This window comes from Grus americana, chromosome 4 (assembly GCF_028858705.1).
Source record: "Grus americana isolate bGruAme1 chromosome 4, bGruAme1.mat, whole genome shotgun sequence".
Taxonomy (NCBI): domain Eukaryota; kingdom Metazoa; phylum Chordata; class Aves; order Gruiformes; family Gruidae; genus Grus; species Grus americana.
This window is the reverse complement of record NC_072855.1, coordinates 20,580,853-20,605,691: the sequence shown is the minus strand read 5'-3', so window position 1 is coordinate 20,605,691 and position 24,839 is coordinate 20,580,853. Positions and strand designations below refer to the sequence as shown.

General features: G+C 36.9%; 1 protein-coding gene across 9 annotated transcripts in view; it reads right to left on the bottom strand.

The window, feature by feature from the left end:
* Positions 1-24,839, bottom strand: part of RBPJ (recombination signal binding protein for immunoglobulin kappa J region) — a 160,649-nt gene that overhangs the window by 26,032 nt on the left and 109,778 nt on the right. For 5 of the 9 annotated variants that reach the window (XM_054823984.1, XM_054823978.1, XM_054823987.1 and 2 more), the window contains one exon: positions 3,670-3,708. Coding sequence is in view for 4 of the 9 variants with exons in the window: in XM_054823978.1 (XP_054679953.1) it covers positions 3,670-3,708 (39 nt within the window). In the remaining 5 variants the exon portion in view is untranslated. Of the gene's footprint in view, positions 1-3,669; positions 3,709-5,812; positions 5,863-6,846; positions 7,659-15,451; positions 15,511-24,839 lie in introns of those variants that run through there. The other 4 variants (XM_054823985.1, XM_054823986.1, XM_054823980.1 and 1 more) reach the window with 3 other exon arrangements.

Below are 24,839 nucleotides of genomic sequence, written 5' to 3'. Positions count from 1 at the left end.
TACCAATCAACTACACAATGTTCAAAGCCCAATTTTATGAAGTACCATGCCAAAAATATATTAGAACACATTTTATTAATTCAATATTGTCTTCTTAATTTAGTCTCTCATAATAACGACAAATTGTTCCAAAATTTTGTTTAGGCTATTAACTAAATCAATGTAATGTTTATACAAAAGTTTTTGTTTGGCTGTGAAGATACAAAGAAAAAGTTAAATTCTTCAGCTTATTGTTTCACCTAGCTTTCTAGAGAAAGCCTCTACTTCCTGCATACAATCAGGTAAAAATATAAATTAGATTTTCTATCGTTCATCATCACGGTAATGACATATGTCATATAAAAGCTATAATTACCTCCAACACATCAACAGCAATTCCTTGAGAGAAGTAAGAGAACAATACACCCTATCATTCTTCTGTATCATCTAACCGTTCATTAAGCAGCATGCCAAATTCAACACCCTAGGGTTTAGCTGGGTCCGAGTGCTGACAGGAACACTTTTAAGTCCCTGGAGGAGCTTTTGCAGGTTGAATGCCCACCAATGCACTCATCTTCAAAGTCATCAACCAGAGAAAGAAATTATGAATTTAACAGGAAGTTATATGAGAGATTAAATCCTGCAGAAGAAGGGTGGGTTTTTTTGGGATTGGGTTTGCTGTTTCTCTTTTGTGAACTGCACCCAACTGCCAATTCCCTTTGGACAGATCTAGAAAACCAAACATTTCCAGTGAAAAAAGATGGAAGATAAAAAGCAGTATTTTGTTGATAAGACCTTTTCCAAAAGAAATCCCCACATACAGTTTCACAGAGGAAACCAAGTAGATTGTGGGGGGAAGGGGGGTGTGACGAAAACAAGAACAATCCAGCTTTGTTAATGATGTTTTGTAAATTCTTGCATTTGTCATGCCTTCCTAAGACTGTAATCAGTGTGCTAGATTTTCTGTGTAAATAGCAAGATATAAGAGAAAAGACTTGAATTACTGTTTTAAATTTAGACTAACTTGACCTGTTTACATTTGACATTGGTAAAACTGATGTTTATCCATGAAAACACAGATGGAAGAACTGTCCCAAAGTGCAGAGACTTACTTTACTTACAACCATTGTTTAAGAATATATTTTAAACCACAAAACATAATTCACTGTGAAATTATTATTATACATTTCATTATGATATATATTAGCTGCATTTAAGTGGTTTAAAAACTTTTTATCTGACAATTTGAAATACTCTATTAAGAGTACTGTCATACTAAATTAAGAACATCTGTCATACTAAAAACTTTTGACTTGACTACCATTTAAAAAACCACTCAAAACCAGCAACCCACGCACAAAAGTGCTAGGTGCTATCTAATGTTTATTTAGCATTGTATTAGGAAGAAATTCTGCCTATTCTGCTGGTCTGTTGCTACAGTGGACTTGTACAATCCAAATTCCTAGGAGAACTAGGAATGTTCCCCTCCAACCCCTCCCACTGATAAAGAAAACACATAGCCATTGCAATTCTCACATGACATTTTTCATTATTAAATCTTACAACTCTCCACAAAGGTAGCACTATTATAGTTTACATCTAAAACCAACTAGCACAGTATGAACAAAGTAGTGTTGTTCTGCTGAAGCTTGCACAATGATGAATAGATTATTAGACAAACAGGACTGCCTTTACACAAAAAAGCAGAATAATTTTCCAATAATTGAACTAAATGCCTTTAAGGGTTTACAGATACATTTTTTTTAGCATTAGATAAACAAATCATACTCTTAAAAATTTGTGTGACAGTTTTTCTCTTTCAGCATTTTTCTCTTCAGATGAAAAAAGTTAGGTTTGTTTCCAGCCTCTATCAGTATAGACAAGGTTTACAACCTACTGCTTTGAAGGATGGCTAGCAAGTCCCAGATGCCTACCCTGTACTCACAGGAAAGATTACCTGGCACATCTGGCAGCTAAAATACTGCATCTGAAACCTAGAGTCACTATAGTTAATAGAAAACTTAGTTAAAAGACCTCACGCTGAATAGTCATTATTTTTGTTGGTCTTTTTAAATCATAGAAGATAAATTCTATCAGTAACTTTAGGGTGATACTAACAGGTGTTACTGCTCAAGATGGGAAAAAGTTCTTTACTTAAAACTTAGTATCTTTAAATATCCCTGGAAAATAGGTAGGCCAACAGGAAATAATGTTTGTTCAATTACTTATAAGTCAGTATAGATAAATTTTGCATTGAAACGAAGTTTAACAATGACACAAGCTAACCTGAAGCTTATACAGAAATGCAATGAGACAGATCTCCCCAACACAAAATGTAAATGTTCCCCCCCACCCCGTGCTTTACATGGAGGTATCACAATTTCTTTCAAAACAGACGTAGGCCAGAGTGACAAAGGGTTTCCATGTCTTTATACAGCTCTATTACCACACAAAACCATAAAAAAAAGCAAACAGCCAATTTTAAACTCAGTAGCTACTCATAATCGGCACAGTTTGTGGCACAGAATAATAAGTATTTGCAGACTGTGTTACAACAGTTTGAAAAATGGTGACTACTTAACAGCTTCTAGCACAAATACTTTCCAGTCAGACCAGGAGCAAATCAGGTACTCCAGCCACTCTAAACACTTAGAATGGATTGACTTGATCGTACTGCTTGATGTTATCTCTGACTGTTTAGGTTTCACCAAAAATTGGTTAAGATTGCTCCTTGACAGCACTGTGTTCATTTTGCTCTTACCTGCTACATGACAGCAGTAATGTAATAGCAGCATTTTTTGCAGTAAAAAGTGTTATTTTACGTGACCTCACAAGACACTTTTACCCAAGAAAAGAAATCCAGCTCATTCCTGGTGATTTAAAACTAAGCAGATTGACATCCTACTGAATAATCTACAATAACTGATGTGTGAAGTCAACACCATTTCTAAAAAGGCATTTTGAGTACCGTATTAAAATCAAGCCACTCACTGTTCAAAATTTCACTTCTGGCTGCTGATTGCATACAGTAATTGAAAAACTTTGATATTTAAAATTGTAGGATTAGCAAGCTACAATTTTTTAACTTAGAAATCCTTCTGAGAATGAAAAGGCGCCACGCAGCCGCTCACTCACCCCACTCCGTCGCAAGGGGATGGGGAGGAGAATGGAAAAAAACCTCATGGGTTGAGATAAAGACAGTTTAATAGGATAACAAAGGAAGACGATGATGATAATTTTATAATATAAAACAAGTGATGCACAAATGGAATTGCTCATCACCTGCAAAAAAACCCAACCCAATACTCAGCCTGTTTCCGAGCAGCAATCCTGCCTCTCGGATCATTTCCCCAGTTCGATCCGAAACATGACAATCTATGGTCAGGAATATCCCTTTAGCCAGTCTGGGCCAGCTGTCCTGGCTGTGGTCTCCCAGCTCCTTGCACACCTGGCAGGGTGTGAGAGTCTGGCAGGGTGTGAGGCTGAAAAGTCCTTGATTTTGTGTAAACACTACAACTACCTAGCAACAACTAAAAACATCAGTATGAGAATAATGTTGATAACACACTAAGTCCAAAACACAGCACTATACCAGCTACTAGAAAGAAAATTAATTCTATCCCAGCTAAAACCAGGACAAAAGGGTAAATTTAGAAAGTTGTTAAAAAACAGAATTTCTTTAATTCTTACCTGGTAAGCCGTTTCGGTTGAGGTCGCTCTCCAAATTTCCTGAAAAAAGAAGAAGTTGCTAATTTAAACCAAAAGTGTTTAGTTATAATTTTACAGTGAAATACTACCCCAATTTTACAATTTTTGAAGATGTATTGGAATTTGGTGTCTTTTCTTTGTAATTTCCTAGATAGATTACTATTAAAATATCAACCACCCCCTTGCAACAGCTTTTCCCACTATAGCAGAGGCTTTTTTTAATTTGGAACACTAGATAACTTTCTTTGCTAAGTCACATTTACTTTCTCTCTGAATCACTTTTGAAAACTTCAGGTATCACAAGTATGCAAATAACCAGGAGATCCTTTCCACAGCATTGACCAGAAGTGCCAACAAAAAGCAGTTATTGTCAACATACAGAAATTAACAGACTTATCTCTGAGTTGACAAATCACAGAGAATTCTTCCCATCATGACAATTTCTCAGAAATCTGTTTTTCCTTAATGACTTCTTACAAAAAGGACGACAATGTATTTCATATGTGCCAGTTCAGAATCACAAGAAAAAAAAATCTCTTGTGGAATGTAGCCAAACACGATCCAGAAATACCTTGCTATATACTTAACGTCTTTTACCCATAAAGTGTTTTAAGACAGCTGTATTTCTTTCAGTGCTTTAACACTGTTCTTGAGAGAGAGTAAGCTCTTTACACTAGGTTAAGACTTTCCACAAAAGTCTTTATTTATATAAGATACTGAATTTACACAGGACAAACATTTTCATTAACAAAAATATCCTCAGATTGAACCAAAATGGTCAGGTAAAAGACATGAAAAAAAAGGAAGGCTGTAGCCAGCAGTGTACATCTGCAATGTACATCTGCTCAACCTGGTAAGGAAGTATAACCACAAGTCAAAATGAGGACGGGGGGATGGGGAGTAGAATAAATAAAAAAAGCAGGCTTAGCTTAACACCTTTCTATCTAAAAATAAATTGAGGCATAAGAGACACTGCTTCTACTGCCAGTGTTCATAACTATCTCTATGACTCGCCAAACTCTTTGGTAAGTGGGCATATTTTTCCCTTTATACTTCCTGGAGAGTGAAAAAACCCCTCTCCTAATACTGCCCTACAACAGTGTTCGAGGCTCCCTAGGACAACAAGAACTTGATCATTAAATGATGTGACAAGAAATTCCCCTGTTCGTGCAGTGGATCTGTCCTGAACTCTACAGCAATTGGTGGTGGAATGATTTGATACATTCCAATTTCATCTGAGTAATTCTAGAAATGTAAAAATACATAGTTACTGCCATTTATGTAGTCGAGCTGAACAGCACTCTCCTGAAAAGACAGTGACAAGAACATTCAGCAAATTTTGAAGGTATTTTTCAAGACTTGAGAAATTAGTCATCTTAAGTACTGGTAGTCCACTCTCTGTAGAGGAACTGAATAAACAAGATGAAGCCAAATTATTTTTTTTCAGTTTAAACCATGAAATTAAATTTTATTTTCCTGACCAGACAGAAGTTCCTTTCACATTTTACTTTGTTGTTGTTAGCGTACTGTTCACTTGTCTGGCTTTATTTTAACTTTAAATGAAACAATGAAACTAAAATTCTTGCCACAATATTTTTTTTTATATATTTTAAATTTTGGACATGTACTTCACTTGTATTTTTCTCTGTGGTATGTATCACTGCGTTGTCATATTTGTAATGCAGAAAGGTAACTAGAAAACCCAAACAGCTTTGCAGTTTGGCAGCAGGAAAGTTATATCCCAAAACCTTACTGCTTCTACCACTTATCTTTTCAGGATCTACCCAGCTGCATCTCCTGAGCATGCCCTGTGCCTCTCATTTTCCCTGGATAACAGCGTGAGCACGTAGGTATGCATATCCCACCTCCCTGGTACTACCTAATGTAGTTACTGTTCTCCCCTGAAGACCTAGGATCATTCTATCTGGCAGAGCATTCACCTGACTCACTGACTAGACAACAGATTACCTTTAAGCAATACTCCACAGACAAACACCATCCCTATAGATTAGCTGCCTGATTTTGAGTAGAACTACAGTCTTTGTTTCAATCCCTCTGCACATTTTAATTCAACATGAAAAAAATTAAGTGGTGCCTGTTTTGTAGCAAAGGAGGCATTACGCACACCATGCTTGCTTGTACTGTGGCCAACAGATCCAATCCAAGATGGGGACACTAGAACACAAGACATTGCATTAACACAAAAAAAACCTCTCAGACAAAATCTTACACTCCCCTAAGGCAACATCTACTCATGCAGAACTCTTGAGTGCAGTAGATACATTCCCCTTGCACACACATTCATTGCTGCCTAAAAAGAGCTTTATTAACAAGGCATCTACACAAAACAGTTGCAATTACTTAAAGAAATAAACCCCATCTTTTTCTTTAGTCAAATCCTGAATATACAGCACAGGGAAAAGTACCAAAATCCCCATTCTTCAGAGGCAGAACTAAAGCACTGAGTCATTTTGGAGATGCACAGGGTAAACTCTGATCATCTCATGCTCAGTGCAGTACCTTTATAAATCACACGCAGTTTTCCCTAGCCTTCTCCATCCAAAAATAAAGTTAATGGTGTCACTGTAATCAACTTGTGAACAGATATAAACGCTAGCCTTAGCAATATGAACCTTCCAAAGAGAACTAAATTTGCTAGTTCATTTAGTATTCCTTCAATATACATTAGAGCAGTAGAATAAGAAGAAATTACATATTCATATTTAAATTCCAATTTTTTACTGTCTCTAAATTAAATTCAATACTTTTTCCTCAATCATGTCATCTTGATGGATGACTGATGGTTATGTACTCTAGCCTTGATGTCAAACGAACAGCACTTTTCTGTGCCACCTCAAAATTATTTCAAAGATCCCATAAATGTTTTTCAGAATGAAGAACTCCTAAGGCTTGACCTACAGACCACTTAGATTAGTAGACATTTTCACAGGGATAAATATATTTTAGGAAAAATTAACATGACTTGTACAGGAATGCTACAAATCACATTATTTCAATAAGTGATCAATATGTACAAGAATAAGGTTGATTGACATTGCATTCTTACACATCCAGTAAAAAAACCTAACTCAATAGCAATAGTCAAAGGAGTTAGAATTCAAGAATGATTAAGAATGGAATAGGAAACACAAACATTACCAAGTCACAGCATTATTCTGCCACACATCCACAATTCTGAGAACTGCGTAAAGTGGAAAAAAGTTATCTCAGATCAATAAAAATAACACAAAAATCAATATGGATGATCAATAGTTTTCATATGCAATTGGCTAAAACTCTTTAACCTTGAGCAAGAGCATGAGAGAAAACTGACAAATGGATGCAAAGACCTAACAGTAATAAAAGATAGGCAAAATGCGAAAAGGGGAAGGTTATTCTCTCTCACAAACACAGGAATTAGGAAATATATCTAATATCTTGAAATTTCATTTTAGAATAAAAATTTTTGTCCTTGTTCTACAAACACTGTTACAACTAAGTTGTGAAACATATTGCTAGAAGATATTGTGGAGGCTGAAAGCACAAATGGACTCAAAAGATAAAACAAAATTCTGGTACAGTACTCTATTAGCTTCTACTAAGCATAATGATCTATTCTTTACAACCTTGTTCTCAGGAAAACCTAAACCATGTTCTACCAGCAGCAAAGAAGTCACAAGGAAGAAAAAAAACAGTCTACATTTACTCTTTCATATTCTTTTCTTAATCGTCCATTACTGATGACTAGCAGGCATGGTCCAGTACATATACTCCTATGAACCAGATATATTCCACAGCAGCAACTGCATCCAGGATGACAGATTTTCAGCCACATTGCAAAACTCAAGATACACAAACAAGACGTGAAAATTTAAAAAAAAAAAAATATCACATGTATTTCATTTAATGGTTCATCTGGTTTACTCCGTCCACATGTCTGCAGCTTGGTGTAGGTACCTGTATTGACAAGGCAACCTGAAGTACAAAAACTACCGGTAACTATCACACAGAAGTATTTCTGATTTAGTATTTCTGATGCTAAGATAGCCCATTTGAAAGCACAAGAAACACATTATCTATGGTTTTGTACTAAATGACAGATATTGTACAAGCTATGATTGCTGTTATTTCAAACTCTCATATTTGAATGGCATGTTGAAAAATAAGCTAGGTCAGACATTTCAAGGTTACCTGTCAGAGATGACAGAGGCTGTAACATTTTTCTTATGTAGGTTTTCCCTGGATTTCACTGTTCTGGAATTTATTTTTATATTCAGTATTTCTATTCCTCCTCTTTGTTTACATCTTGAAAATATGCAGATTGATAGATAACGAAAATATAAAGGAAAGGAAACTAAAAATGTATCATAGTTGCATCCCTATAGTGGTTATTAAACAAGTTAAACATTTGAAATCCTAATTATAAGTTATATAACATTATATCTGAATGCTCACCAAGTTCCTTTCCTTTCATGGTTTTGGGTTTTTATTTTTATTTTACTATCTAAGACTAAACGCTGCTTCAGGTGTACTGTATTGGAATTCTGGACATACAGTCAAGTTGCCATTTCAATTCACAAAACTAATTCAGTGCAAGCTGTATTTTATTAGTACTTCCCTAACACACTGCACTGCAAACATGAGTATGATCATCAGTCACACCATAATCACTTGCTGTTACAACAAGTTAAACTTGTTCTAATAATTCTTTTTCCAGCCCTGTATTTTCTCCAACCACTAGTTTGTATTCTCTTATTTCATGAAATTATTTGTCTTCTGATGCTGTGCATAAATTAATTTCACTTCCACATTTTGCACTGTAGGCATAACTTTTCTCCCACATCATGTCCCAAATCATTCTTCAAGTCCATCCTTTTCATTTAGCAAGTCTCAGTTTGCCATTCAAACTTTTATTCAAACTTCTTTTGCCCATTCACAGAATGGGAAGTGAACTTACTCTTTTTACCTCTTTACTGCCCCTCAAGTAACTATGGAAATGACCAAGTACACTAATATTAATCTTACAAATACACTAACTAGTTTTAATCAAACTTTTAATATTCTAACTGTCCTGGATGATTTTTTTTTGTTGTTGTTCTTCAATAGTTCTATGTGTCAAGTCAACTTTGGAAGGAAAAATTCATCAATTAAAATTAGCCAAGACAGTTTTGCCATTTGCAAGAATAAAATTATTAAAAAATATATTAAAAAAATAAAAATCACATGCTGTCCCATCCTCAACGTTGACTGAAAACCTATGGTCACTAAATTGCTCTAGCATCCTCCTGCCTAGAATTATGAACTTCAATTTTTTCCGGTATTGGCCTTCAGCCAAGAACATCCTTTTTACAGTCCCTGAGAAAGTCCATTCACCTTTATTTACCGAGCACAAAAGCCTTAAAAAAAATACAGGCAAATAGAGGCAAACTTTAGCAAATTGCCTGAAGACTTGTATCTTCACTTGGCCTATAGACTGACACAATTTTTGGCATCCAGTAGGAACAGCATGGATCTTTCTGTAAATAATGCTCTCCAGAGAGGCAAAAAGCAAATGGGAGTTGTCAAATTTGAATACAGTAGGAATAAAAGCTGAGCAGAAAGCAAGCACACTGGAGAGGCCAAGATGGGGTAAATAGCAGGAAGAGTGAGGACTGAGAATGGGAAGATGAGTGGCAAACTAAGACTTGCTAGGTGAAAAGAATGGGCCTGAGAAAATTATGGGAGATGAGGCACCAAAAAAGCCTGTGGCAAGGCAAAACACTCAGATTTAACTCCACAATATACAAAGACTAATAAAAACACACTGCAGTTACTGTTTTCTCCAGGGTTTTTTTGTGACAGAAGTCTTCATGGCATCTTAAAAATTTCAAAATTGAGAATAAAAGCAAAATACTTGCCTTACCCTGAAGAATCGAAAAACATATTGTAGCAGATATTCATGTGTTGAGATCTATTTTCTTTTTGCCTTACACAAGCATGAAATCATCATGGGTGTTAGGGGCTAAGCCCAGTGGGCAGCTAAGCGCTACACAGCCACTTATTCCCCCTCACCATCAGATGGGTGAAGAGAAAAGCATGAGAAAAAAGCAAGGAAAATTGTAGGTTGAGATAAAAATTGTTTAACTAACAAAGGAGAAGTGGAAGAAGAGAGAAACAAGATAAAACAAGCCAATCATGCACCACCTCCCATGGGCAGACCAATGCCCAGCCAGTTCCCAAGTAAAAGCTGGGTAACCTCTCAAACTCCCTCCTCTCCACTTTATTGCTGAGCATGACATTACGTGGCGTGGAATATCTCTTTGGTTAGTTTGGGTCATGTGCCTGGTTGTGTCCCTTCCCAACGTCTTGTGCACTTCCCAGTCACTGTTGGGGGACGGACATGGGACACAGTGAGAAACAGAGCAGGCTGTGACACTGTGCAAACACTGTTCAGCGAGAGCTAAAACATTAGTGTGTTATCAACACTGTTTTGGTCACAAAGAACACAGCATCATACCAGTTGCTATGAAGAAAATTAACTCCATCCCAGCCAGACCCAGTACAATGAGAAAACAGAAGAAAAAAAGAATACTTTCTACGTGGGAAACAAGTGTCGGATTTGGAAAAGGCACAGAGTGCCTCTTCATTGGAAAAGTTTCACTCCCAAATGTCTGGCTGTCAAATCATTTCCAACCGGACCTACACACTTGTGGTGCTTTTGAGTGATCTAGCAAGGGCCTAATATTTTTCCTGAATAGTGAGACCAATTCTTTATTAGTCCAGTTATATGATAGCACATATCGCAGTATTTACTGTGGAACACATTAGAGGAATTCTTTAATAAGCTACAAGAAATTACTGTAATACCTCAGTATGGATTCTAGAAACAGTCCCCAGACAAGTGCTCAGAAAGAAACTTCCCTGGAAGGATGTTATCCCTAACTGTTTAGGGCAATCGTTCCAGCTCCTTCTCCTAAAGCACAAACCTCTCAACATTGTCAGAAATAAGATATGGCAATCACTAATCCAGGGCAGTACAAGACCCGGACACTGATTGAGTGGCAAGTCCCACTTGCGTTAAACAAAACTGTCAAATAAATGGGGTTTGGGACAATTGCAGTGTGCTTCACATAGGCTTACCAGGGGACAGAAATGATTAAGAATACTAAATTAAATACAGAATAGAGTGACCAAGGAAAGATTTTACTTCCCTAGAGGAGGTCTGCGGGAAACAATGCTTGAAACAGGAGTCTAATGAAAAGAATTTCAGATTTTTATATAATCTCTAGAGAAGTTTCAGAATACACTATGCAATTCAGAAAGAAAGAGCATAAGAAATTCCAACCTCTGCTCTCCAACAATATGAAGTGACAATGAAGTTTGGCGAGAGGCTGAAGTTAAGTTCCAACATGTCTAATATCTACCAAATAGCTGGTATCCCAAAAGCCTTCAAGTGTGACAGAACTGGGGAAGAAGAAATACTGCCATTTCAACTACTATAGGTCTACTGTAGTTAGGAGTGCAGCAAAAAACACTCTGTGCTTTGCTTAATTCCATTTCTAAAAACACAGTCAACTGCCAGATGCAACCTTCTCCTAGATGTTTTACATAGCCATGAAACTTGTGAAAGAATGTGAAGAGTTTGGGGTTGGACAGTGAGACAAAAAGTCTTTTAAAGAAAGAAATTAAAATACAACAAGTCATTTACAGGTATGTTTTAATCATTCTCCCCCAACTTTAAGACAACTGCTACTTACATGGAAAGCTAGAAAGTCTTTCAAATGTATGTTCATTTAGCACAAGAGAACCCTCACCATAACAGGGCCTATTGCTTCTACCATAAGACACAAAAATACTCCTCAAAGAATTAATTTCAAGGTGCTACGTGATCAGTTATCTGATCACCACCTATTAAACATGGTATACTACAAGCTCACCAGTATGTGAGCTCACTAGGTTTACTTGGCTTACCGAGGTTATCTAAGGTCTAGGAAAGCGCAACACGAGGTTTTCTTGTTTTACATTTAAAGTTTGAGGATTAATATAAAAGTATTCCTTTTCGGCCACTAACAGAGACATCATCTGAGAAAAGCTGAAAAAGATGGATTCAAGTAGCATGCTAGGACTATTTTCTCTCATTCTTATAATCATCTAGCCTCTGCCTGTTTCCAGCTTCAATTTACTTACCACAGACAAAGTAGTGAGGAGCTGAAGAAGCACTGAGGGAAATTTATACTCATAGACTTTAAACATGCTTAAAAATTATCAAAGCCAACGTACATACAACAGTGCCAATGTGCAGGACACACTGAATAGTTCTCAGGAGCTATCCTTTAATCTTCCAGTTGTTAAAAACGTTTCATACAGGTTAAGCAGTACACTGCTACCTACATGGTAAGACTCAGCTACTCCATAACAGCCTTGTTTTGGTTTTGCAGATTTCTACATTTAGAATAACGTTACATCAACAGTAAAAGCAAAGCAGCAGATGTACGTTTTGAAACACAGGAATTTTCTGTTAATACATTTTCCTGTGCACAGATTTCTGTGAAGACAGGATGCAAATACTGAAAATATTTCTCTGCATTCACCTACACAACCATATTCTCTTATAAACATTTTAGAACACAACTCCCAAGGGAAAAAGACTATCTATCACTAGGAAACATTATCCTATCTGGTGGTTTCACAAAGAATTCTTGCGTATTAAAAAATGGTCATTTATGACCCGGCATGAGCTGGCATATCAAAAAGACCACCAAATTTCATACAGTGGTTTCAGCTATGATTGGTTTATGAAATACACATTAAATGTAGCTGTTGATTCATATAGCTTTTAATATTTGTTTGCTGTTGGAGATAACTGATGCATTTGATTTCTGTAAGTGCACCTTATTCCACACGGATATGCTTTATTTTTTAAATTAATCTGAAAATAGGGCACTGTTACGATTTGCCAATGGTAAAAATGCACAGCTCAAAAAAAACTATGTTCTACAGATTTAACACATGATTAAAAAACCAAAACACCTAAAGGACACATTTCTAATAGATGAATGCAAATTACATATAATTGGATATACAAGTTCAGGTACAATGGAAGTAAACACAAGCAAGTAATATTACTTATGCTCAAACAGAACATTTCACATTTTTCATTTCCATGGATGAGGATACTGAATAAATGAACCATATGAATGGCTAAAACAAAGACATTCAGAAGGAAAATTTTATCTTCTCCAAAATAAAAATGGGTTCAATATCCACAGGTCTGATCATTAAGGGAAACAGAGGCAGTTGTACTACCGGTAACCAGTACACCCAGCGTTAAACACACACCACACTGGAAACACAAACCAAAAGGAAAGAACTAAAATAAACAAGCTTATATTGTCAAAAGAAAGGACAGGTGATTAAGTAATTCTTCTCTCAGTCACTCTATACTCCACAGCCTATGATTCCACACAACCCTCATTCTTCACAAAGTTCTGAGCAGATTTACTTTTCTCAGGCTACCCCTCTTCATGTCCCACACATATTTGTTCTTTGCCCTTCACTGATCTTTATAGTTTGTTCTAACTTAATGTCATACAGCCTAATATGACCCAGTCCACACTGTGAGTGTCGCTAACTACTGTGGCTTTATCTGTGTAGCATCTTAGAGACAGGAGTTTTTAAATCCTTAGACTACTCATACCCTAAACATTTTATGGTCTTCTACTACTTCCTTTCACTTAGCAGAACCACAGAAGTTGCTGCTGTGCTACTTCCTCAATAAAAATAATGCTGTGGCTGTTACCAGTTCTAAGAAAGGTGCAGAAGACACTGAAGATTATGCAGATCCATTACCTCGCAGTGATATATGTATCTTAGGAGTATCTCTTTTTTTGCTCTGAACATACTTAATATGACATATGTAACTAAATACACAGGTAAATGATGCATTTCAGATGCTCTTACTCTTTTTATAGTATCACACACCTGAGGTACAGAAACTGCTGAAGAAATGACACCTATCTCCCCTGTTGCTCCCTCCAGGTGCAACTGTGTGTGTAAGTGCAACCCTCTAGAGCTGACAAGTCAGCAAAATGACAGTTTCCAGATCACCCATCACGCCACAGGCTGGTTCATCATTCAGGATGAACACATGCACTAACACATGCAGTCATCAACTCACTCTCACTTTCTCCTGCCAGCAGCACTTAGGCCTTGATTCTCATTAGGGTGTCTACTGTAATAAATATTGCTGTAAAGACCTTGTCCTGAAGATCAGGAGTTGAACTAAAAGCCAACCCATTTAAAAAAAAAATACAGTTTTCATATCCGCACATAATGTACAAAGAACCAACCTCAGCCAATCTGACCCAATGCACCCTTTTTCTTATCCATCCTACAAAAGGAGATAAAGTTAATTTAAACCTCACCAATAGAGCATGTCTAAGGGACATGAACAATGCTAGCATTTCTCCTACTCCTAAAGTACTTTTCTGCTCTGTGAAGAGCAAATGATGGGTGGTCCAACTGCACTGTGGCTCTTTGGAAGTAAGGGGCACAGCAGCCCCAGAAATCACCAAACCAGAAAGTTTTTGATCGATATATAAAACATTCCCTCTCAGAAAGAGAGAAAGAGAGAAAGAGAGAAAGAGAGAAAGAGAGAAAGAGAGAAAGAGAGAAAGAGAGAAAGAGAGAAAGAGAGAAAGAGAGAAAGAGAGAAAGAGAGAAAGAGAGAAAGAGAGAAAGAGAGAAAGAGAGAAAGAGAGAAAGAGAGAAAGAGAGAAAGAGAGAAAGAGAGAAAGAGAGAAAGAGAGAAAGAGAGAAAGAGAGAAAGAGAGAAAGAGAGAAAGAGAGAAAGAGAGAAAGACCCACCTGCTCCAGGGTGAATGCCACCAACCATACACTATCACATCTTTGTACTGCATGATCCTGTACTGCTCTGGCCTATACTTAAAGAATTTAAGTCCTCCAGCACAGGGAACATGTTACATGTTTGAAACAAGTCTTCTGCTGTACAGCACTATATACACTTTTGGCACTATATCAAATAATACTGACATAAATACAATAGAAAAAGCTCTGCTTCATTTAGTCACGCCCTCTCACTGGAAGTCACTGGTTCAATTAGAAACTCCCTCTCCCTTTTCTGACCCGCTTTCATCCTCCCACGTTGCTTTCATTATTGTCCTCTCTTTTCCAATCTCCATAAAAAGAAAATCACAGAACCACAACTGCAATTTAAATACAGCTTGCACCTTATCAGTAAATAGGCTCACTTTTAAACAACTTACAGAAAGTAAACAAATTCACTTCTTTATAGTAGTCTACCTACATTTGGAAAAAAACTTTGTCGAGTAAATCACTAAACTTGTACATGATTCTAAAAAATCAAAGATCTAGTTCAAAAAGGACATGATTTTAATCCAGGCAAGCCTCACACAATTCTGCTACACTAAGGCAAGAAAGTCAGTAATGACAGCTTATTTAAGAACAAGAAAGTGCCTAAACATATATCTAGAGATGTGTTTTCCCTGTTTTTGCTTTTTCCTGTACCTGTTGCAAGAAGCTACAGTAGCCCAAAGACATCAAGTGTACGATAGAACTTAGATATTATCAACTTAAAGGATGCCATTAAAATGCTGGAATGGTGCAGAATGTGAGAAACATCATCAAAAATTACTCCATTTATTAAAATTCCTTTATATTCACATGCTATTATTTCTTTTTGATTGACTCCCTAATAACGTTGGCTGAAACATTCAGTGGAAACTGCAGATTTGCACACACTTACCTTAACAACTGAAAGAGTTATCAGCTTGAAAAATCAGCATGCCAACAGAATCTCAGTCCCTAAAACACAATATAATTTGGCTCAGCTATTGTAACTGAATAGGGAATATGCAATATAAGGCTCATTAGTTTTATCCTCATCCACTCAAACCAAAAAAGTGTGACTGTTAGGGAAAAGGAAAACAATAGTTTTCTGCACATAGTTCACAAAATTGGCTACTAAAATAATGGTAAACTGTTAATGCACAAAAACAGTCTGAAGCATGGTTCTACATGTAATGTCCCACATTCACAGCTTTCAGTGACAACTACTTTGCTTAGTGTACGGTTATTAGGATTCTTCTTGCCCACCTAGCACAGTAAATTTTCCCCTGGATCTCACCTTGCACATTATCCATGAATAGGTATTTCACAAGTGAACTTGACCATTATTTCCTAAGAAAGTGATTCTATGTCCCCTACTAAACCATAATTTAAGTATCAGTGAGTCTTTACAAAACAAGCAGCTACCTTTTAAGAAATTAAATTTCTAAATATGGTAAGAACAGAGCTATTGAGTAATAAAGCAGCACTTTTTACAGTTACCATCCGCCCATAATTGTGAATAAGATTTCATCTGAAGAATGCTTTTTTTAGATGCATGAGGAATCAACTTTAATAAACCTACTGATTGCTACCTGTGTTGCCTGATTACTCAACAGACGTCACAAAGTTGACACAAGATGAGCCTTTTTAGACCACTTTCCTGCCAATATAGGAACCGTCCACTATACTATAGTACCTGAGGATTTGCTCAACCTTGCTCTCAATGATTGAATGTCTGCAGTGTTCAGAGAAGTTTCCCCTCTTTAAATATACCTTCCATCTTCAACTGGAAGATAAGCATTCATCTTCTGTGCTGAAGGCAATTTAAAAAAAAAATTTGAATAAAAAAGCAGCACAAAAACTTAAGGTTCATGGTTTTCTTTGAATTGCCACAGTTCACTGTAATGCCAAAAATACACAATAGAAGCAGAAATCGTGAATGATTTTGCAAGGAAGTGGTAAATAACCATACTGAACTTGCAAAGGAGGAAGATTTTAAAAGAGCCAGCCTAACCTCACTAACCATAAAGGCAAATACATATTTCTTTTGAACGCCTTTTAAAGGGATAACAAGTTATTGACAAGGATAGTCATTGGTCAAAATTTCTAACCACTGCTCCATTAAAGTAATAGGTTAATCACTTGTCCATGTGCTTTTCCTCACTCTATACCCACATAAACAGAGGAGCTTCATTACCACAGCGACTGCTTCCTATCAGCAGAAAAACAAGGAGAATGTACTAATCTGTCTCTAAGGGGCTTACTGTCCTGCACCAAGCTCCTCAACAAGCTTCCCCTGCGCCACCTGCAGAGCTCAGACCTTCAGAGGGAGCCAACTCAGCCCATCAATCTGTCACACCACTAATAAATACACTGAGAAGCAGGAGACAGAGGGAAGCCAGTGGTTTCAGTCGGAGAAAGCTGTTTGGTCACCTCAGCAAATTCAACTTTAACAGAAGCCAAAAGAGATTACACAGAAGGAGTAGCTAAACTTGTTTTCTCTTACATTCTAGCAAGCCTGTAACTCTCATAGGAAAGAGCTGTACGTAAGAAAATAAAACACAGAAGGACTCTGTAAGGGAAATGACTTGCAAAAAACAAGTCTTAAGCATAATTAAGAGATCTTACCAGCAGACTAACATCCTTAGTCAAAGTTTAGCTTAGGATAGTGATAAGGCTGTCACCCCAAATGCAGTTCAGAACTTAATGCAAAATGACAGCTAAGTATACTAACATCTCTAAGGTTTAAGCAGACCAACTCTGACAAGTGTTGCTTTGACAGTTTAAGTCACCACTGTCCCAAATGCCTTTCCCACCTCTCAGCTAGGTCAGGGTAAAAAAACGTGTCTGTGTTCCAGCCACTCCAGTTCACAGTTGGACTCTGGCTTCACAGGCAGCTGAGCTGATTTCTCACCACCAAACACAGGTCTTGCCTGTCAGCTTTGCTCAGATACACTGACCTACCCTTACAGACCAAACTCCAGCACTTGTCAGACCTTTCCACACAGAGATTCAAATCAATAACCCAGAACAAAAACTATCTTTTGAGCAAGGAGGGGGATGAAAGGAAGGAAGAAAAGTGAATTTTATCAATTCAGTCATGAATCCAGTTAGCGCCAGCACCACCACAACACAATCAACAGCAACACTCAGAGGAGAATGCAACCTCCCACTTCAGCAGCAGCGCACTACTAGAAATCTGGTGCACCCATAGCTTCACTTTAGACCCACTTAATTGTATTTTAAATAATGTAATTAAAACCCCCCAATTGATACATTCCCTTTACTGATCTTGTTTTAGGATCTGTAAGCTCTGACAGCAATAGTATATACAGTGCTTAGCCCACCAAAACAAAACTTCCAAGAGCCATTTTTAAAAATCTTTACTATATTTTTATACTTCTAAAAAACACCTTTAGGAAATGGGGATGATTCCCTATCATCTCCTTCCTCCAGGAACTCAGTCAGTTGAGTCAACTTTTTATATTGTAGAATTTTTTTTTTTAAACACAGTATTATTACAGTGTGTACCTTCTCCTTTCATTCCCTTTCTTCCTCCAACTTCCACACTGCTGTAATCCTTCAAAATGCAAAATGGAAGCAGCTCCTTATATTCATTAAAAGGAAACAGGTAGAGTTATATAAGCTTACTTTTATGCAACTATGTCTCATCTACTGATTCTAGACTTGTAAAACAATTCACAAATGATATCAGTATGTAAGCGGAGAATAGGTTATCAGCTCATAAGCAGTTTCCATGCAAACAGTAATTTCCAAATTGGCAAATAAAATTTATCTCTTCAGTAGATTAAAATGATGACACAGAAACTGTGAATACATATACTTTTTACCAAAGCTGTATTTGGCACCAACTTGTTTTATAAAATTACAGGGTTTCCTAGATTTCAGATGTTTTCTTATTGCATAACCCAGGAATTATGTGGTTACGCTAACATTAACTGGGCGCAGTCGCAAAATGAGCTGTCAGTATCCTAAAATTAATCAATCTCAAGTATATTGTTTTGTAATTAAGCTTATGAATACATCAACCCATGAATACAAAAACAGCAGCAATAAACACACATCCCAGAAAAGAGGGAGAATTAGAAGGCTCTTTTTTAACTTTCTAGGGCAGCTAAATAATTTGGAGGCCATTCTTCATTGTCAGTCTTTTTCACTGTGGTTGTGCTAACAGTCTCCAACTGGGGAGCATTTTATATAAGCAAATTATTCTTAAACCTTTTAAGTCACACAACCATACAGCAAAATTTGATGATATTCCCTCTGCAGTTTACAAACCTGTGTTTTTATTAAAACATAAATGTTGTAAAAGATACAGATTTTTTGTTGTTGTTGAATTGATTCACAGGTAAATTATTTCTATGTTTCTAAGAGATTAATTTATACTTCAGCTTCAGCCCCTGCAATAATTAATAGAGCATTCCCACATAGAAAAGACACAGAAATTCAGATTCCCATTTAACAGATACTTGACTATTGAAAGAGGAAAATAGGGTATGTATAACAAGTATATTTCTGTTTAAATTATATAAGCTAGAAGTTCCTTTCAATTACTGCTATTTTTAATTGCAAAACTCAAATATTTAGAAACAAATTGCTAGAGAAATATAATCTCCACAACGCCTATCTTCAAATCCAATAATACTTTTAATAACTGTTGTGGTAAATGGGTCAATGATCCCAGAACAAGATAATTCAAGGGACACTCCAAAATACACTTTTACTCCTCCTTATCACAGTACATTTACAACAACCATATGAAAAGATTAGATTACATGTCTGGGATGTCAGCAGGCTAACACCTTATCATCCTTTCTTCTGGTATTATAATATTACAGTTCTCTTACATAGTTACACATGCTCCTATTGTGCCCAAATAGCTTTTATGAGGCATTTTTTTGTAAGAAAAAAAAATCTGCAGAGTACAAATGCAAAGCAGTTATTATTGTTCATTTTTTTAAATGTAAATTGTGTGAATCATACTTAATTCAAGTAGGCTTGCTTTTCAGGTTTGTCAAGTTTAAACTCCACACAGATGCAAATTACTGGTAAAACTTCTCCCTGCATCTTAATGAGGTACACTATAAACTACGAAGCCAACTTGAAAACAAGAATGTTTCTGAGACAAATTCTACTTGACCTAGGTATTCTAAGTGTTTAAAGGACCTAGTATTTTAAAGGAAAGTTTTAAGTGACAGCACTTAACTTCTGCATGATCTTGAACCTGTGACTGCTACAACACTAGTTTCCCTGTGCTGGCACAAATTTTTGTGTAAGGATTTTACTGCATGATAAGCGTGCCTAAGCAGTGTTGCGAAGGCTCCCGACTGCTGAGCTCTGAACCCAACCTCTTTTCAAAACATTGTCTCATCCTTTCAAGTACAATCAGGCCAGAAGGGAAAGTAAATTGTCAAAACTGTTTTGAAGTACTAAACAACCAAATTTAAGACGGCATTTTAGTTAGCAGCTACCTCCATCTTGCTCATATCTTAACTGGTTTAAAAACGATTGTCAACATAGGACTGCTGAGCATGTAGTATGTAGAACATGCTAATCGATAGGGAGATATTTCCTTTCTTCAGTTCCTGCCTACTGCTGCTTCAAACAGGGCAGAATGAGCTCTCCAAGACAAATGGGAAAATAGCGGACAAATGCAATCGTTAAGGTTCAGAAATCAGAGATAAGCTGAACTCCTGAATTAAAACATGCAGATGCCTGTGTAGCCAAGATAAATGAACCAAAAAAGTCTCATCCTAAAGAAAATTGGGGGATGACCTATATTAGAAGTTACGGCTTGGAATTCAGCATTTTGGAGAGATGGTATCTTTTCTTCCAAGGCATTAATGCATTCTGAAAAATACTGACAGGCTAATGTGTCCACAGAGTAGGCTTAGTATTCTACTAACAGCTAATACTCCTTCATTGCTTTAGTTTCCCAGTTTATTAAAAAATGAAGCTTATGCTATAAAACTGATTAACCATCCTTGCAATAACTTTGGAACCCATAAATCAGTTCTAAGCTTAAAAAGAAGAGAAGAGTTTTTAAATACAATTAAGTTGCTATGAGTTTTACAAAAACTGGAGGCTGGATAGACATTTCCAAAATACTGACGTCATTGAAAAAGACAAGCAAAACTTGGAAATTACATACTGTTTCACAGCTGGTCACTTCACAGATGCCATTTGGACAGACAGTAAGCATACGCCTTAACTATACTACAGCTACCTTTGCCCATTAGGGATGAAGGAGCTCATGGTATTGTCCTGTAAACTTTCCTCAATATACAGGGCACAAATGTATAGGAAACACAAGTTCTTTAGTTCTGCTGTTTATAGAACCACTTGGAGACAAAAAAAAACCCCAATACCAAAACTGTTACTTGACAATAGCATACGCAAACTGCAGTCTAAACAAATGAAGAAAAATCAGAACGCCAATTTTAAAGTGCTTGAATTATCTTATATGGTTATGGGAAACTTTAAATACTGTCAAAACAGCATTCATGCATATAGAATACAATACCAGCGTTTCATCTTACAAGTCTTTTCAATTTGTTATCTACATGCTGTTCACCCAGGCATAAGAAATATAGAAACCAACTGTTTGCTCTACAGTCAGATTGTAAACGGAGGGTCTCCAGAATTTCTAATGACAATAATAAATTATGAAATGCAACTTAACTGTTGAGCTACACACAATTTTAGGGCCCCTGCCTTAAGTGGACTTTTAAACAAAAAACCCCATGAGTTGCATACTAAATTTATTTATGACTCTCTTGGAACAGGTATCAAATTATGTTATGTTTACTAGCCTGAAGAAAGCCTCATAACACATTCTGGCAATTTAAAGATAAACCCCAGAGAGGTATTTCATTGTGTAACTTAATTTTTTTTGTTTTATTTCCCCAGTGGTTCACAGGTTGTTGTAATAATTTTGTGTGCCAAGTTACCTACCATATTAGCTATGATGGTGTCTAGCTCTTTAAATAGATGGTATTGCTATGGGGACACAGGAAGAACTGCTGGACTGTTTCTATGATGAGAAGGGTAGTGGGAGAAGTGAAATGTGAGCAGCAGGTTTGGAAGCCTGAGGTATTTTTCACTTCTGTTTTGTATTTTTTCCATATACACAGGAAACTCCCTTGGGGGGGGGAAGAGACACCAACTTCCCTACAGCTAAATACAAGAACATGTGTAAAACAGAAAAGCCATAAAGTCTTCAATGTTTCCATACCTTAACAAAAAAAAAAAATAATCATCAGACAAAAACTTCAACATTGAGACAGCAAAATCTACTTTTCCCACCTTCAACATTTCTTCAGACAACGAAGTCTTTGCAGTAGTAGAAAATTCAAGAGAATCAAGAAACCAAAAAAAGATGAGGATGCCTCCACACACACATACACACATTATCATCTACCTTTGTATTTAGAGAGTTCATTCTCTTCCCCAACTCCACACTACTGTCCATCTATTCCCCTCCACTCCCTTTTGCTGCTGCGAAGCAAGTGAGGAATTGATGAGGAAGAGGTGTAGAGTTAAGACAGTCCACCCAGGGGTGCAGGGCTTTCTGCTCCCACTGGTAGCGGATGCAAGGCTTATTCTTATTCAGGCCAAGACTCCAGCAATCCATTTGTCCATCTCCAACAGCAGGATTAATGGACAGCTGAGGAAGAGTAAGAACCAGACATGCCTAAATGGTACTTCGCCTCAACATTCTCCTGTCTATGACTATTTTCAGTTCAGGGGATTTATGAGCCTAATGTTGATGACAGGAATGAACACAGCTTTTATTAATAACTGGTCCTCACACGGTCCAAGCATACTGTAAATAGTAAAGGACACATACACTGTGCTTTGGAGACCAGTGGGGCAGAGAAGAGACCAAGGAGGAGTTCTGCTGTAGAACCGGGCTACACTAGATGTGCAAGGGAATCCCAAGGCAACTTGGCATCAGCAGTACGATCAGCCTTCAAGGGTCACCTCTCCATAGAATTAAAATTCAGTTTTAATATGCCAGCAAAGCCAGTTTCATATTGGAGTAACACTTGAAAAGCCTGCAAATCACATGGCTCAGAAGCTGCAGACACTCACTGCTAACCTGAGTACTGCAACAGAATGCCACAGCTGTCTGAAGGTATGCACAGAAAGCCAGCTGTCAAGTGCGGTATGGTAATACAAATCTTTATTAATAAAATTAACTACAAACAGTAATAAAATTAACTAAATCAATTAAGTTATTAATATATCAATATGTAATAAATTAAATAAAATTAACTACAAACAGTAAAGGAAAGCATATGGAATCTCTACTAGTCATTAATCTTGTATTTGCTTTTCAGAAAGCTAATTTAAATAAATAAGAAAACAGAGCTTCTACATTTAAGGGCCACAAGCAGTTTTGTGCTTTGGTCACATTCAATGTAGCCCTGCTACCAGATGTTTCTAACTTTTGAGGAAAAAAAAAAAGCTGCAGATCTAACTGAGGTTTTTTTTGGAGGTTGGGGTTTTTGTTTGGTTTTGTTTGGTTTATTTAAGTTTTTTTTCCCCAAGGAAAGGATTTTTCCAGTTTTCCCCAGAGACTGGCAACTACAAAGCACAATGTCCTTTAAGAAGTGTATCTTCGTTAACTACATAGACAATGCTGTGACAGGCACCCAACAACTTTTAATAGTTACAAGATCTGGTCCACCCTGCCAGCACACCTTGGGACAAACCTAAAATGTACTCATAACCAAGGCACCACTCTTTACAATACACAAGGAGTACAGAAAGGTCCCGAGAGCTGCAGTTATCCTGACTGATTTTGTACTGAAAACCAACACAGTCCATCCTTTCAGGTATATTACAGCCCCTGTTAAAAGGGCTCCCTGAATCTGCATGTCGCCAAACAGATAAAGTTTGCAAGCAGTATGAGTTATAGGTGAATAGAGGCTACTAACTGGAACGATACTGTGCCAAGATCTAGGGCACTTTGAACTCAGAGTCCTCAAGAAGATGTTTCTAACAGCTACAATTAACTGCAGACACCACAGAATATGGACAAAATCAGGAATCAAGAGGACTGAGACAGAAAGGCAAAAGCAAGTGGACAACGCAATAAACGGCCTCAGGCAGAAGAAATCTGTAATGGAATCCACCACATTATTTGGCAAAGGAGAAGCTGATAAATGACTCAACTCTTAGAACAGCATGAATTACTTTTGGCTTCCAAGACAGAAATTAAGAAAGCAGCTGAAAAAGGAAGAGGCCACAGACAGAAGGAGCAATGAAGATCTGGGACAAAGCTTAAGTGTTTGCTTCCTGTTTCTCCAACTATAGTCCAGTGTTGCAAGACTGAATGTTCGAAGGTTCCTTTTACCAAGGAGAAAGGTTGCACACATCAAGCCTCACTATTATTCAATTCTGATATCCAAATGATATGCCCATATGACTTTTTAAGTTTTGTTGCAAAATGAAGGAAGGAGTGCTTTAGCCAAAGAGCTACATGAGCTGCTTAATCGCTGAGAGTAAACTGAGGGTCACTGTTGAAAGAAAAAGTGCACCAGTGTTACACATCTACTTCAGGAATATCTTGATGTTATAGGTATTTTTTGTGATGCAACAATAGCAGACAAGTTCATGACAAGTGTATCTCAAAATCTACAAACTAAAGATTCCTCCTCTGAGGAGAGCAACAAATGTAGGAGAAAAATATTTCAATCCAATTGGTAGTTTTTAACCTATATTAAAACAGCTCAGTATGAATACTATTTCTCTAAGGTTCTGAAAAGGTATTACGAAAAGCAAATCTAATGTTTGTATTCAAGCACTGAAGCAGGCAAAAAGAAAAGTTACAATTTTATGCAGAAAGTTACACCTGCTCTTTTAACCCATCTTAAATTAGGAGACACTTTCTGTATAGTAAATATCAATGCAAGTTGTATAACACAGCTATATAATAAACAACCTGAAGTTTATCTGTATACAAACACACACACCCCTCTTTTGGGGCAATGTTTATTTACAGAATTTAGCTTTCAAAACCTGGTCTCAGCTTTCTTTTGTTTACTTTCATCACTTCAAAAACAATCCTTTCTCCCAGTTCTGTTGCTTTAGAAATACACCACCTTAATAAGAACAAAGTGTCCTGTTTCTTCACAGCTTTCAATATATTCCTTGCAAAGGCACTAGCAACAGATTGCAGTCAGTGAATTCATTCAAAGTTCTATTTTATCCATCCCTCCTGGAGTAGCAAAAAGATAACAAAATAATAATAGCTTCCCATACACTTCTAAGAATGA